At 32.9% G+C, this 16,893-nt stretch overlaps 1 protein-coding gene across 1 annotated transcript; it reads right to left on the reverse strand.

Annotated features, from left to right (window-relative positions):
- Window positions 1-13,076: 13,076 nt before the first annotated feature.
- Window positions 13,077-15,938, reverse strand: LOC131050693 (uncharacterized). Its single transcript, XM_057984903.2, has 2 exons — window positions 15,492-15,938; window positions 13,077-13,540 (listed from the first exon to the last, which is right to left on the reverse strand). Exons 1-2 carry the CDS (start codon window positions 15,821-15,823, stop codon window positions 13,516-13,518), a joined length of 357 nt encoding a protein of 118 aa, XP_057840886.1. The 5' UTR covers window positions 15,824-15,938; the 3' UTR covers window positions 13,077-13,515.
- Between the last annotated feature and the right edge of the window lie 955 nt (window positions 15,939-16,893).

Raw genomic sequence — 16,893 nt, forward strand, 5'->3', positions numbered from 1 at the left:
ATGGAGCACTTGGTATAGCTTCATGTTGAGGAACCCCATATCTATTTTGTGCATGTATACCATATTCTATAGGCATGTCATGTTCTATTGTGTTGCCCCCAAATTTGACATGAGGTTTCCTTGTGTCCAAATTTTGAGTATTCCTTTGAATGTCCACTTGTTTTGATTGATCCATAGCTTGAGCATGTGATTGAGCATATCTATCTGCATAAGACTTCCATAATGGTCTTCGAAGGTAAGTATCATATGTTTGAGCATGTGTATGTGGGACTTCTGGTTTTTGAAGCAAAGCTGATGGTGATTCAGGTACCATATGTGGTCCTCTATTTCCTCCACTATTAGGTCTCCTTTGATCCATATTGGAGTGAGGTTGTTGCAAAGGTCTATGTTCCATTATTTGAGACATGTCAAAATCATGAGGTATTTTAGCTCCACTTTGTGCCATCATGTGTAAGAAGTATTGTCTATCCCTCTTCATTATCTCTTCAACCAATCTATTGAAATGAGGATTCATTATGGATTCTTCTATATCTGCTGATTGTATTGAAAAGTTGTCCACATTGTCATTGTGTGTAGCATTGTTGTTTGTAGTGTCTGTGTTTTCCACATTTGGAATGTTTCTATAAACATCCATGTCAGGCAATGTAGTGTGCTCAGGATTGAAAAATAAATCATTGTCATATTCATAAGAACTCATGTTTGTGGACTCTTGAGCTTCTTTAGCTTTTCTCCTAGATTTTTGAAGGCAGGTTTCAACCATGAACTAGGTATTGACCAAGATGTGTAAGACTAGATGAAAAAATGGAAAGAGTATGGAAGACCAAGAGTTGTATGGAGTGTAAATGAATCTTGAGGTGTACTTGCAATGTCCAAAGTGTAAGACCAAGTATGTAAGTAGTAGAGTAGGTGTGACTTCCAAAGAGAGGATAGTTTCTCTTGATGAGGTAAGCTGACCTTGACCCTAAGTAAGACCAAATGAGACCCAAAGGTAAGAAACCTTGATGAGGGACCACTTAGCAAAGTGTAGTTGTATGTAGTATGTTGACAAAGTATGATGAGGACAAGCAAGTGACCTTTTGACTCAAGTTTAGACAAGTATGAATGTAAAATGAGATGTGAAGCAATGATGGACTGTATGAGACCCAAAGACAGGTTGAATGCTAGATGAAACCTGAAGAAACAACCTAGGAAGCTCAAGTATTCCGAAACTGATTTCTTTTGTTTGTTGGACTCTGAAATTTTTTTCTTGCAATTTTGAACACAGACGCGACTGTATCCTTCATAGACGCGGTTTCCTGACACAGACGCTACTATGTTTAACCCAGACGCGCTTCTGTGATTTTTTTTGTTGATGTTTGCTGGACTGTAAAGTTTTTTTGCCCTTCTGGACACAGACACGACTGTATACTGCACAGACGCGATTCCCAGACACAGACGTGTCTCTATTCGACACAGACGCTTCTAAAAACACAGACGCTATTCTGCCCTTCACAGACGCGCTTAGATTACCTAGACGCGGTTAAAACAGACACAGACGTGTCTCTGTAAACTTCGTGCAATTTTTCCAATCTGTGAAATTGTTTTGTTGTGACCAAATCTGACTGTTTGACTGTTTTTCGTGACAAGAGGACACAATGTTGATGAGGACTCAATGTTTGCTAGTGTTTAGACTCCAAAAATGACTCCAAGAAAAGTGTGTTGTTTGATGTAAAATTGTTTTGCATACACTTGAAGACACAAAAGACATAATGTTTTGTTGTTTGGTCTTGATTGTTTTGAATGTTTAACATAAGACAAGCACAATTCTTATGGCTAGCCAAGACAATAGTTGTTGATCCCACATGGGGTTTTACCCCCGAGGCTACGCTATTCAGAGTGGATACTTAGATGCTTGACCTCACTCGCTCCACCCTCGGCACTCACTTCTCGGGTCAGCCAAGCATCAGTCCCCATGAAAACTCCCCATGGCGAACTTTGTATCTCTATTAAGAACCGTATGTGTGTGGGCCGCTACCAGAGCTCCGACCTCCTGCCCCAACAACTAGAAGGATTTGGGCCTCTAAAACAAAATGGTGCTAGTAAGGGCATCCGCTCGTGTGGCCATACATGCGGCACTTTCAGCTCTGTAAATACAGAAGGCTCCCAGCCGGTAGGGGTTACGCCCTACAAATGATCAAATAAATTTGATCAAACGGGTTTATGGGGAGACATAGTGTTGGTATGAACTAATCAACACACGTTATCCATAGTTTTCACCATGAATACATTTGATTATAGTGGTTCGGATGAGGTGGGTTTTCCTCGCTACCACTTGGGTCGTCCTCTTCTCACTAGTAGCCTTAATGACCACACGGGAAGACAGGCCCTCTAAAGATTAAACAAAAAGAGCCTATTGCTCAAGACACAAAAGACAATGATTCAATTTTAGTGCACCAATGGAAGTGTTTGCTAATCTATGAAAACAAGGCACACAACAAAATTACAAAACCCTAGCCAAGGCCCTGCAACAAAATTTGTTAGTAGTTTGGGTTGTTTCAAATGATCACCCCTTCCTGCAAGCACACAAGTTAGGTAAATTTTAGAAAAACCCAAAAAGACTTTGTGAAAAAGGGGCCTTCAACAAAAATGTTTTTGCTTCCAAAACAAGTTGCACAAACTTGGTTAGCTAGATCTGCAAGGGTTAGTCCAAAAATAAACCAGATCTGAAACCCTAAGTACGAAATGCGAAAATGGAACCAAAGAAAAATTTAAAATTCTGAAACAGTAAAACACAGACGCTGTTATACCAGACACAGACGCATCTGTATGACATAGACGCGGTTCTGTGATGCACAGACGCGGCCAAAATACACAGACGCCTCTCTTGGACACAGACGCGGGCAGAAACAACTCAGACGCGGTTCAGAAACACAGACGCCCCTTTCAGAAACCTACAAAATAAAATTTGGCAGAAACACAGACGCGATTCCAGACAACGCAAACGCTTCTGAAAATCAGAGACGCGATCCGAACAATTGCAGATGCGGAAAAACCTAAAATGCCGTCAAAAAATGTCCGATCTGCAACTTCAAAAATGCAAAATCTGCAACAAAAAGGTTAAATGCAAAGGGACAAGAGTCCCACCGGGCGTGCCAAAATGTGTATGGTGAAAATGGATACAATAATAACAATATTGAAAGACTAAATGAATCCAACCACTAAACCCTAGCCTAACAATCAACAAAGATCCAGGGTGAACTCACAAAGCTGGTTCCCACTTTTTGATACATCCTGATTTTTGCTGAAATCATACATTTTTTGGAAAATATAATTATTTAAGCTTTAAGAGGTCCCATTTGAATTAATTAATTGAAGAGAGTTAGATCAAAGGCTCTTAGATCAAAATTTCTTGGATAGAACCTCTCTACTTCTAAATCATACTTGCAATGGAGTCTCCTTTGCATCTATCAAATGCTGATAAAAAACCAATTTTACATTATCTTTTGAGGGGTCAAACGAATTCATTTAGAAGTTTTGTTTTTTGGAGGATTTAGTCCTTATTATAAGCTTTCCAAATAGTATAATTTTTAATATATTTAAGTTTATTAATATATTTTTATTTTATTTTTAATGAATGTAGGTTTTTCACCAAACATGAACTTCTTTGTTCAATACATTGGGAAAAATAGCAAACTAATTCAAAAAAATTCTGAAAAATATCTATGCCCTAGGTATTGATGTCTTCTTTCTAACAAAAAAATAAAACTTAATTTTGATATATATAGAGCAAGTTATGTGTTCAAACGTACACCTATATCTAAATTATAATTAGCCGGACTTCAAAACTTAATAAAATAAAAAATATTCAACATATCACTATCAAACCAACTGCATGCCCTGGGTATTGATGTTACAAACCAAAATTTAAAAGAGATAAGTTTTTATCATTTATAGAAAAAAAATTATACATTTCGGGATCCACATCACTCTTAAAAAATGTTGTTTCCTGTAAAAAACTACTTTTGAGGGAGATGGAAAAATCAATAAAATTTTATTCAAAAAAATTTGAAAAAAATATATTTAGAATCTACAAAAAGGAGGTTACAAATCACTAGTTTACATCATCTTCAAATTCTTAACAATTTAAAAGTTATAGGTGTCGGAAAGTGAAGGTTTTTTGGAAAATGTTCATCTAAGTGTCAAAGTTGGTCAAAAAGTGGGAACCAGTATTGTGAGTTCACCCTCCACCATAACATATGAAGATTACCTAAGACAATGCAAAATAAAAGAAAATCACAAAGATTATACCATCACATGTCCAATAGGGTTTTGATCTCCATTCTTCCTATCTCCATTGATATTGCTTGATATATTTGCTCTCAGATTTTATATGCACAAGAGCTCAACAAAGAACGGAATGTGGTTGCAAGTAGGATCGTAGTGTAGTCAATTGATCAAGTAGTTAGCATGAGTGATTAGGGTTTGACAATGAAGAAAACATCTTCTTAAATAGAAGACACAATATGAAATGGAGGGCTAAGATTAAGAGGTGGTAAAAGGAGGTCGGCTAGGATTAGAGGGTAGGTAAAAGAAATACCAAAATAATGAAAGAGGTAGGTAGTGTATGAATTAAGAGATGAATGACATGTGTCATGTGTAGAAAAAGCTAATGAATTAATTAAATAAATAAAGATTTATTTAATTAATAGTAGAAGTGGGATCAATTAAATAAATAAGATATTTATTTAATTTAGGAAAGGGTAATTTAAATAAATAAATGTATTTATTTAAATGAGAAATAAGGCTAGAAGAGGATAAATGAATTAATTAAATAAATAAAAATTTATTTAATTAATAGAAGAATTAGGCTTAGATAATTAAATAAATAAAATATTTGTTTAATTAGACATGACAATTTTGGGTGTCTACAGGACCAACCTTTACTTGATATGGTCTTTTGTAAGTGCCTTGATAGTCATGTATATGAAATATGGGAGTACTCAATAGGCACATGACTGCAACATATGCAAAGAGACGATTTTAGAAGCTCTTAAACATATTACGTTTAAAATATCGAATCTATCAAAGAATATTCAGATATCAATTTTGGTTATGGGGTTGATAGAATGCACCGGTTCTATAGTGTGTTTATAAGACTAATTTATAAAGCACACTACTATGGACTTCTCAGATACGTGGAGAAGGTGAAGTGGATGAAAGAAAAGTGTATTAAAGGTTTTTGTTTAAAGATTGCAAATTACGTGGCAGATGAATAGACGCTTCAAAGGTTCATCAGCTAACACAAATAACATGCCCATCCCAATATATACGACCCCTCATGGTTTGAAGAGTGCTCAAGTGGTCAGTAGCGACCAAGACTGCAGGGTGTTTTGAAAATGAGTGAGAAATCTTAGGTCGTGCTTGAGAATACGTAGAAGGCTACGTTGAAATTAAGGGCAGCGTAAGAAGCTTTAAAGCATGCGCAAGAAATGACAGGGGGTGTCTAATAAAGAAATAAGGGTGTGAAGATAAGTTTGAAGATAACAAGGCAATGTGTAGAGAAGAAAAGAGTGAAGCAGAACAGAGATTGAATGCAAGTTGGATGCGGAGCATGCATGACTAGAGAGAACGAGCAGTTTCTGAGAGAGGGGCTAAAGAGGGCCATTTGTACCAAAAATAAATTCTATGGAAGTAGTAAAATTTTATAATGTATGGTACAAAGAGTAGAGGGTCCATTGAATGAAAATTCTATTGTAAGAACAAGCCCAAGGAATACAAGAATAGACCACTAAGTTTTGCCCAGTTGAAAACCTCATTTTGGTATAGGCAACTAGAATACCATGAAAAGATCTATATTTTAACATTTCATCATAAGTCAATCGTAATGAAATGAGTCGATCACTCATCATAATCTTAATAAAAAAATTCTTAATATAGGGGGATTCGTGAGAGTTTTTATTATCATGGCACACAATATTGATAGATTCCTGAAGCCGTATCACGGGTCTCTCAAAAGCTACATGAGGGCCTACACTTCTATTAAAAACGATAGATTCCAAATTGGAGTCTCATATAGTCATCTATCATATACTATCTAGCTAATACTTATTCACTGTCATAACCCTCCTTTACCCTCTTGAGTAATTAATTAAAAGTAAAATAAATAAGATATCATGGAGCTATTTAGTGTATTTGTGCCTTATTTTTCATGAATATCTGGACCTTATTATGGATGTGGTCTATTTAATCCAAAACAAGGGAGCCTGAAACTTTTATGGATGTGTATCTCTGGCCAAGTGCAACCTTCACATCAATTTCATTTACTAGAAATTTGACAGTTTGATAAATTAATCGATCTACTTCAATTTGTTTTCAAGAGAGCTCACATTTTTTTACAGCTCACATTTTTTTATGATCTGGGCCATGAGAGACTGGCATGTTTCACCCTTTTCGATTGTAGCCATAAGGTATCATGCATACCTGAATTCCACCATACTAAAAGAGTAAAATAGTTGCCATACTTTCAACACAACTATTGAAAACCTACATCGCTTTACTACCAGTTAATTTTCCTTGCTAAAAAATATGAGTACATTGTATTCCTTAGTGCTGAAGAATATAATAGTACAGTTTATCGAATCGAACAGCTCTAAGATGTATGCTGTCGGCTAGAGAATCTAGCCTTCATATTGCATGGATAATTATAATATCTTTCTTTTCATGTTGCATGGATGAATATTATATCTTTCTAGAGAATCACGAAAGAATCTATCAAAAAAGAAACTCATAACTCCGCGATATTGAGAAGTCCTTTGGCCAAGTGTACTGATGGATTTTCTAAGAATAGATTGCCTAAATCTTCCACCTATCCCATTTTCTTTGTTTCAAATGTAACAAAACCAAATATTAGATGACTGAGAAATTATAGTAATGGAACTAGACTGGGATTAAGGACTCGTGGCTGCCTGCAATTGAAAATTTGTATCGGTATTGTTTTTGTTATTATCATCCTTCATCATGTCTGCGGAATATTGTCTAAAGCATGGTTTAATAGATCAACCCACAACATTGTCTATGATTTCGCTGTCATCGTCTGCTCCTTCAAATCATTCCAATCTACAGTATTTTAAAAAACAAATATATTTTAATAATACATAATATGAATGAAATTAATTTCAAGATTTCATTTATAATTCAATATTTCTAGTCTAAAACTTATAGGGAGTTGAGCAGGCCATTTCTCTCAAAAGATACATCTGTTCAGGAAACCGGATTCCACTCTGATACCATTTATAGAGAGTTGAGCTGACCGTTTCTCCTAAAAAATACATCTGTTCAGAAAACCGATACCATCCCAGTTAAGAATCTCACAAAAGATTGTTAAAACATGTCACATCTCGAAAAAATATGCTCGACACTTACCAACAAAATCAATTCACCTTCATATTTCACACATTCATTCTGACTATACCCCAGTATTTCTAACCTAAAATGAATCCACATTCATATTTCACAAACCATTTATTCTGGCTATAATGGTTTTCAATTGTTTTTAATTTTCAGAAAAAACTGGTTATTATGGCTATTCTTCCAAACATTAGGCCATATTCTCCGTTTGGTTTTGTAAACATTCTTTTGTCATAATATTTGACTCTTTTTCACAATGAAATTTGCTAACTGAACATCCAAAGACAATATTGATATCAAGAACTGTAAGAAGGTGTTAACAGTGACAGCTTAAATGTTAATTTGATATGTACATATAAGGGCAGTGTTGAAATATAGCTTAAATATCGATAATAAAAGATTGATTCATTCTCATCCTGTACTTCATTCGATTATGCAACTCTAGGTGTTTGGGGTACCGTTCACTTGTAAAATAAATGTCAAAGAACACTACTAATCATCCAGCAGCTCATGAAGAAAGTAGCACTAAAACATAAAGAATTTTATTTTCTAATAGACTTTTCGTGACTCTAATATGGACTCTAATCTTATCATATATCCATTGCAACATACAATGCAGTCTAATGCTCTACCACAGCATTCTAATTTTACAACCTACAACTAGATAAAAGTATGTACAAATATTTTTTAATATAAATCAACATATCATTGTGTGTATAGTATTAATGATATAAAAATGATTTGGAAAATCTATTTTAAGACTTCTAATTTAAGATTTTATTGTTTATATTTGTGTTAAGAAATCATATGGTATTTGTATATATGTTCTCATTATCAATCCTTGTGATTTATACTTGGTCTACATATCATATAATTACCTTCAATTTGATAGATGTTGATCTATGACACATTAGTATCTAGTTGATATAACCATTTTTCATTTATTTGATATAAAGTTACTACCATTGAAAAAAAATCTTAATTATCATTTTATCTAATTATCAAGCTACTAACATTATTCTTGGATGGTATATTGTAACAATATGGATTATCATTTTTGTGTTAATAAAGTTGTTATCATTGTAAATGATTTTATTTAAGTGGATATCTATAACCTTGTCCATCAATCTTTGCCTAATTATCTTGGTGGAGAGTTCTTGGTTATTGAGTTTATCATTTGATGAAATTGATAAGTTGTTTTAGATAATCTTGGTTATCCTTGTTATCTAGTATCTTGAAGTTAACTCTTTTGATAGCTCTTGGTTATTACCGTAAGACTCTTATCATTTAAGGAATATTTTTTTATTACCTCATTTAAGGAATAATTTTTTTATTACCTAGGTATCAAATTTCTAGTACTTGATTTCCTATGTGTGTGGTTTTAACCTTGACATTATATCTATAAGGGTGTATGATTCAATTGAGTATTACATTGTATATTTTATCTTGATGTTACAATTGGTTCTTTTGTAGAGCATTAAAATTTGGGGAACATATCCCTTGGACCCAAACTCACATCTTAGGTAAACATGAGACCATCTCATATATAAAAACTTATTATCGAACACCTTATCTAAAGGTTCTTGCAAGCAGAAATTTTTAATTTAGGATTGCATCCATATTTAATATGAGTGATTGAGAGTTGATAACGAACTATCTAGGGAGATTTAACCCTAGAAAGGGTTGCATATGCATTGCATAGCTACGTGAAACATAGGTCATAAACCAAAATCAAATGTATAATATTCTTTCATCCCATTTAGAAGTGGATATATAAGGAGCATGGTGAACAAATAAGGTTACTAGTTTGCGAGATTTGAGGTGAGGTTAAGGATGTTACTAGATTGAATTTAGAACTTACTTAAAAAATTAAGTAAATCATCCTCTCAAATTAAAACCTAAATGAATCATCTAATTAACACTTAAAATTAAACCTCTAAAGTGAATTTGACTTACAAAAATTATTTGTACTCAAAAGAAATTAAAAGTGTATTCGTTTGAATCCTTGATGCTTTACGTTGAATTTCAAGGTAGGTCTCAGTCTATTTATTTATATATTTACATACTCCTATGAGATGGCAATCTTTGTACACTTTAAATAGGGAAGCGAAGTCTATAATGAGTGTCTTAGGACCTAGATGGTCCTAGTGAGTCTAAGTCTCTAGCTAGAGAATGGTTTTATCCTATATGGATAGATGAGTGTCTGTCTCATATAGATGCATGCCTATCCTATATAGATGGAAGCCTATTTTGGATAGATGGATGCATATCTTGAATGGATATATGCATATTGTGGTGATAATTGAGATATATGATTTGGGTAATTACAAATTAACAACCTACAACAGTGACATAAATTTCATAACTTTATTATTGATGAAATGTGACAGTGAAAAATAGGAAAATAACACCTATAGAAAATAAAGTTGTAGTCTAGAGGAAGAGAAGAAGATAAAGGTAAGAAGTTACCTTTTTATGTTTGGAAAAGATGATGTTAAACCTAATTGGTTTTCACATAAAATAGTGAAGGAATGTAAAGAAGGATAAGTGGGAAGGTGTAGCAATAAGAGACCATATAATGACATTGGTAACTTTGTTGTTGTACCAAAAGAAGAAGGTGAGGATAAAATTGGTAAGGAATAAGGAATGGAGATTTTTTATTTCTACAATTCTTTTGATAATGGCACGTGTATAGATATTGAAGATGAAAAAATAGAGTGGGAAGATGCATATGGTGGACTCAAATTCATGAGAATAAAATAGGAAAGAATTTCAAGAAAAGAATGGAAAGAAAGAAGAGTGGAATGTAAAATCATAGGAAGGAAGAATAGGTGGATCAAGGGAAGGTACAACATTTTCAAATGATCACGAGATTTCACTCATTAAACATGCTTTCTTATCCGGGTTGTTTGATCGAGGAGCATCCAAATGCACAAGCAAACATGCATGTATAAAAATAAAAATAAACATTTTCCTTTAATTTTTCTTTTATTGCACATTTTTTTTCTTGTCTTGTAGGTGAGATTTCCTTCATTTTTTACTTACCTCCAACTCTCTTAAAGTCAATTAAAAATTGACAAGTTGAATGGATATGTTAAACTTTGGTTTAAAGTTGTTTCCATTTTTGGGAGTGGATCATTTAATGCATTTTGGGAGCCTTTTAAATTCAAATTTAAATTCCTATTTTGAGACTTAACGTCCCAAGATGCCTGATAATAAAGAAAGAGGAATGAAAAGATATTGGCAATTGAGAGAGTGGTGCAAAGAGGAATATTGGCTACCATAGTGTAGAGGTCATACTAGGAGAATTCCCACACCCAAATTGAGAGGAAAAAGTAGAGGCATTGTTGGTTTCCGAGAAGGAATGCAATTCCTATAATGGAGACAGAGAAAGTATGTTGAATGAGGAAGAACATAAAGAAATGAAGACTGGAATTTATAAAAGGACATAATTAGGCACCATGAGGAGGATATCCAAAGAAAATTGAGTGAAATTTCATGTGCATGTAGCTAGTTTTTGTGTGTTTTGGTTAGATTTGCAAAAAGGAATGTTGTTGGAGAAATTTGTTTAATATTGGAGATAGGTTGTTTATTGTTTCCTATAGCTTGTTTTGGTTGTAACCATTTGTGATTAAATTTCAATTCAAGCTTGTCCAAACAAGTATGCTTTCAAATTCAATTTATTTTTCATGAATTATTACTCTTGCTTCAAATTTATCGATTAACATTTCAAAAGGTGTTTTTTTGGTTTCTCTACAACAATAATTGATAATCTTTTTGGATTTTGTCAATTGTTGAGTTTCATCAGTGTATGCTATGTGAGTGAGATATTTAGTGGAGTCACTTCATCAAATTACTCCTTCACTTGCTACGTTTAGTCCATGTTGTGTTCCATGATTTGTTTGGATTAATGCAATAAGAGAATGTTGTAGATTGGTTAACATGCTTAATATTTTTTCTAAATTCACCTTAATGAATAGTGATATTAGAAATTAAAAATAATTATTAGATCATGTTTTTGATGATTAGTATCATGTTAATCATTGAGTGGTTTAGGTATATATGTATTGGAAAGACACTATAAAATTTATATTATATTGTATATGATGATATCAAATAACTTAATATTAGTAATCATTTGGTGTTGTTTCTTGTTATATTATGGTTTAATATCCTTCAATGTTGTGTATTTCTATTTCCATTAATAACAAGTCAATGATCAAACATGACAAAAATGCATAAGCTGAGTAATCATCTTTAATCTCCATTCAAATTTTGATAAATACATTTTCCATGAAAGCACACCAAATATGAAGATTCACCAAGCTCTAGGAAAAAAACAATCAACCACAACATGAAGTTTGACACAAACATAATATTAATCCATAATAAAATCATTTTAAATTGGTTATCAACATATGCAACGACTATTTACACGCATATTTATAACTCTTTTGTCCCTTAAACTAGATTAAAATAGATTAGCCAATAATTCTTTTAGATTAGAAGAGAAAGCTTTCATCTAAGTTTAGTGACTGATGTTATATATTTTATCTACATGCTTAATTATCCACTCATCTTTTCTTCTTTATAAGCATGGGTCCTCACCTTTTCCTTCTTGTGAGAGCTTCCCTTCATTTTTTTCTTTTTATGTTTTAAGAGGTGCACTAATTTAAGCAACAACATGTTCATTGAGCACCTTTAAGAATCTAAATCAACAAATCAAGCAATATTAATAAAAAAAAATTAGGGAGTTTGCTAGATAAGGTTTTTCCCCTTTGGTCAAGTCCCTAGGATCCATTTTATCAGTCTTTGTAAAAAGACTAAAGAGAAGGAGCATACATGGAATGATGTCTAGGATGATGATGCAAGTAGATGATGGAATAGATGATTCTCTATGCTTGAATAGTAATGCTATATGTGGTACTCTCAAATGATAATAAGATGGATAAAGGTGAGCTAGGTATCGTCCTTGTTTCACAAGTTAATATTAATTGCTCTCAAGTTTCATAATAACTAGTTGGAAGGAAACAACTTGAGCTCAAATTTAAATTGGAATTCACAAGTTCTAATGTCATTTCTACAATAGAAAAATTAAACTACTTTAAATTCATAATTACAAATCTACCTTGAAACAATAAACAAGTAAAATGAAAAATTTGGTTAGTCCTTAGAAATGTATGTAATAGAAAGTGAAGTATAAGTTATTTGCTAACTTTTATATTGAAACATATAACTTGTTCACTAAACAAGATAGGCAACCCAATCAAAATAAGTCCAAAACAAAAAATAAAAAATGTAAGATGCTTTTCACCATTACAACAATTAAGATAACCTAGAAATTACAATATTTAAAACTGATTAAGCATTATAAATTATTCACAAAATTAATTAAACCCAATCCTACTAATTTTATGGCACGTGGATATGAATATTAACATAGGAAATTCAAATATAGTTTGTTTAGAGTCTAATACAATGAATATAAATAGATAGCAAGCTTGTCAACTATTTCCACAATTCAATATACCATTGAAGGAAAAAATAGCTTTCAGAAAATTATATTATATTCAACAATTATCAATATGAATAAGAAATTTTATCAAATTCTAAATAACATTCTCATATTATCCTTTCTTAACATGACAATACAAAAATACTTTTTTCTTAACATGACAATACAAAACTACTTTTAAAAATATCATAAAAAGACCATATATATATATATCTACCAAAATTTTCAATATAGAATATTGATATGTATCTCAGTTTAAAAGCTCTACTTTACTACATTGTTGTTCTACTCATGGAGTAATCATAACAATATACAACCTTTAAAAGGGCATAAGCACTTTAGGTGCTGTAGTTTCTATTCTATTATATAGTAGACGAGAAACATGTTTTACTACTACAAAATTACAGTAGGTATTGAACGAAGGTTATGCTTAAGTTCAACATAGTAGATTTGAGAAGGAACATTCAATATGTGCATAAATATAATGGTGTTTCTAGCATTTAACAGAACATATTTGGTGTAGTACTCGAGTTTGAAGTCTTATCCTTATCAATACTTCAGCAAGTCTAAGTTAGTACTTCCAGCCCATCTCGTAGCACTTCCCATGAACTTCATCAGCAACCAGAGCCAGGTCGATACCTGATGAACACAACCATTATGTCAATGAAGTAGAAGATGAAACACTATTACAATGTGTGACATTTTGATTAAGGATTTAAAATAAAATTATAATGATAAATCTGAGCGATTTTTTAAACAAATAAACATATTGTTTATTGTGCTTCTGGATTCAATTGTATAGAATTTATTTATATCAACGTTTAGAATCATACTTCATGATCTATCATCAGAATAAAAGAGCTGGAGAAATTTTTTTACACAGATGTAAATTACTTGGCCTACAAAGTCACATCATCTTATATAAGATCACTTGCCCTACAAATAGTTTAGAGTCACATCATCTTATATAAGATCAAATAGATCATAACCATGCAAGTTTAAAAGCCTCGGTCAAGCTTGATACAAATTTTTTATGGAATACATCCTAGTTTTGCACATATTCTCACTGTTATCCTGAAATGGACAGCCTTTGGACCATTTTTCAATTTCAACTTAAAAGATAAAACAGAAACACTGGGGCATACAGCAAACTTCATTGCCTTCACCAAAAGATGGAAGGTAGCGATGTAGTGCAGATTAATACAACAACCAAAAAAATTAAATTTCACTTCGGCTAATACGCAAAAACTGTATAGAAAGCAAAACCTGGGCCAAACCTTAACACTAGTCTACATCCTACTTATGGCATGACAAACGTTCAAACCCGCATGAGTGCTCTGATTACTGTGGCATATTTGTTAAAATGAAACCCTAATACTGGGGAGGGTGTTGGACAAAATGAAACCCTAAAACTGATATAATACCAAATGAAGAAACCAGTAAAACAAATCATAGTATGACCTTAACTATGGAATTGTATAGAGGTCAATGAAGTTGATTAACCTTATGAACACATGGAAAAGGAGTAAGTGCATTCATTGGTGTTTGTATAGTACTATACAAGCAAAAATAAGGGATAGTAGTATGAATTCTAGGAGTAAGAAGGGTGATATAAAGCTCTATGGGAGGACTGTTCAAAAGCCTTTATTAGTGTACGGTATTTAGATATTAGGTTACCCAGAAAAGGCTGGAATAGGAGGAGCTCACAACCCAAGAACGGAAACATAAGTTGGCTTCTAGAATATAAGCATGTAATTTACTCATCCTTATGGGCTGATGTGTTTGACAACCTACACACCATATTCTGTTTCAGATCCGTATAAACCCCAGTGCTCTTATAAATTGAAAAACAGGTGGTAACTATGCCTTTTGACTGTCTTCTTGGGCCATCAGTCATCTACATTATCTGCAATACCCATCTCAAAAGATTTTACCATTGATGTGTGAAACAGACAATGGTCCTAATCCCATCCTCTTTATATACATGGCTTGTAGAAACTTGTGAACTACGAGGAGACTCGTTATACCATCTTGGTTAGTCAGTTACTATATGAGACTTTCAATAGGAAGTCTTAGAATCAAAGCAATAAAACACTGAATGAGTTAAGTAGAATGATCACTCTCCCAGCACTACCATAACATTATCTTGGGTTGATTGCAGCAAAGATATCCCAATAGTCAAAGAACCCAAAAACAGCCCTATAAACAGTTATAACTTCTCAGTATCTTACAACGCAGCGATGGATAGAAAATATGAAATCATAGAAACAGTGCAACAAAACCTTGAATGGATAAAATAACTGGAAAAATTACTCTCTCTTTAACAATAGCATGGCATGATCTTGTCTTGATTGCAGCAAAGAACTTCAAACAATCAAAGAACCCAAAACATTTCCTACAAACCTAGAGCTTTTCATCTGGGTATAGCTCCAACATAGCCATTATCTTATATAATTGCAGAACAAAATGGGTAAAAAAGTATGACCCTAAGAAGTTGATCGGTAAGACTGCTTACTGGAATATGAAGAAGAACTTTAACAAACAGATATGCACTGTAGAATCCTCAAAACTCTTTGGAAAAACAACTCACCTGTTCTGTATAGGATTAGGGCGGCTAGGAACACTTCGAAAGCTGAACCCATGTCTGAACATGTGCACGGGACTTGCAGCACCCACATTTTTCTTGGCATAAGAATGACGACCACCAATATCATCATCATTATCATCATCTTCCATAAAAGAGTAAGATACTTCCTTCAACATCCTTCTATTGAAATTCACTGCACGATATTTCCCCACCTTCTTGTTGTAATGATGATAATCATCTGTGGAGAGTTGCATTATTTTAGCTGACAACTCATGTTTACGCGCTGAGATGAATGGCAGAGTGAAAAGCAAGATAACAAGCAAGATTGGCTTCATGTTCTCTCTTCTTCAAAGCAAAACAAATCTGAAACCAAGATCAATAGTATCTTCACTTTATGACATTTTACATCGGTAAAGTATTCTTAAGAACATTTAGAAGAAAGATATGGGATTGAACTGTAACATCGAAGGGAATTAAATAAATCAAATAGTAGGTCCCATGTGAAGAATCCGAAGCCTATCCTTGACTGCTAATTCAAAGTTACTGACTTCATATCTTTAATTTGATAATGTCAGCAGATATCAAGGACAGTAAGTTCAGATCTGACCTGAACACGTGATGCTCTTGAGCTTTGAGCTCCCTTCGATATCACCAATAATTTAGTAGCAGTTCCAAGGACAGATGTTTGTTTTATCTGTTTTTTTTAATGGATTGTATGAAATCTTGTATGAAGTTGCACATTGTTTTGTAAGCATTTTGTTTTTTTTGTGTTTTCTGTTTTCAAGGATTTCTAATTTATCCTAGATGCCTTTTTGTTTGAACTTACTAAATAAAAAAAATTATTCTTTTTCATGTCTAGTTCATTTGGAGCCATTCAATTTCACCAATAGACCATGGTCTAGGTATTGACACATTACTTAAAGTTTAATTATGTGTATTTAGGTATCAGTGAGAGTTTAATTTGGTATATTGTTTTATAGTTATTTTGTTTCTTATCTTTTTAATTTTTTTTGTTAATATTTATTAATCTTCACTTCTATTTTATATTAATGAGAGTTTAGTTAGTGTATATTTGTATATCAGTTAGAGTTTAGTTAGTGTATATTTGGATAGTAGTATGAGTTTAGTATGCTCATCTTAAATTGAAATATAATATATGATATTCAATTTTATCTGAATTTTGTGACATGTTGTTTAATAGTCTCCCTCTCACCTTCTCCTCCTCTCTCTTGTCATTTTGTTTTCTATTTTATTTTTTTATTAGTCCCTCTCACTTTTAGAAATGCTCAAGCCTTCACCTCTATTTTATACTAGTGAGAGTTTAGTAAATGCATATTTAGATTCTAGTAAAGCATTGTTTACTTTTCCTAAACTATAGTACAAGACATGATGACAAAATTCGTTA

This window comes from Cryptomeria japonica, chromosome 9, assembly GCF_030272615.1.
Source record: "Cryptomeria japonica chromosome 9, Sugi_1.0, whole genome shotgun sequence".
Taxonomy (NCBI): Eukaryota; Viridiplantae; Streptophyta; class Pinopsida; order Cupressales; family Cupressaceae; genus Cryptomeria; species Cryptomeria japonica.

Excerpts from the sequence above, each read along its gene's own strand:
- LOC131050693 (XM_057984903.2), bottom strand. The coding sequence starts at position 15,823 with ATGAAGCCAATCTTGCTTGTTATCTTGCTTTTCACTCTGCCATTCATC. Across the intron at positions 13,541-15,491 it reads CCTAATCCTATACAGAACAG|GTATCGACCTGGCTCTGGTT; the intron begins GTGAGTTGTTTT and ends TGTGTTCATCAG.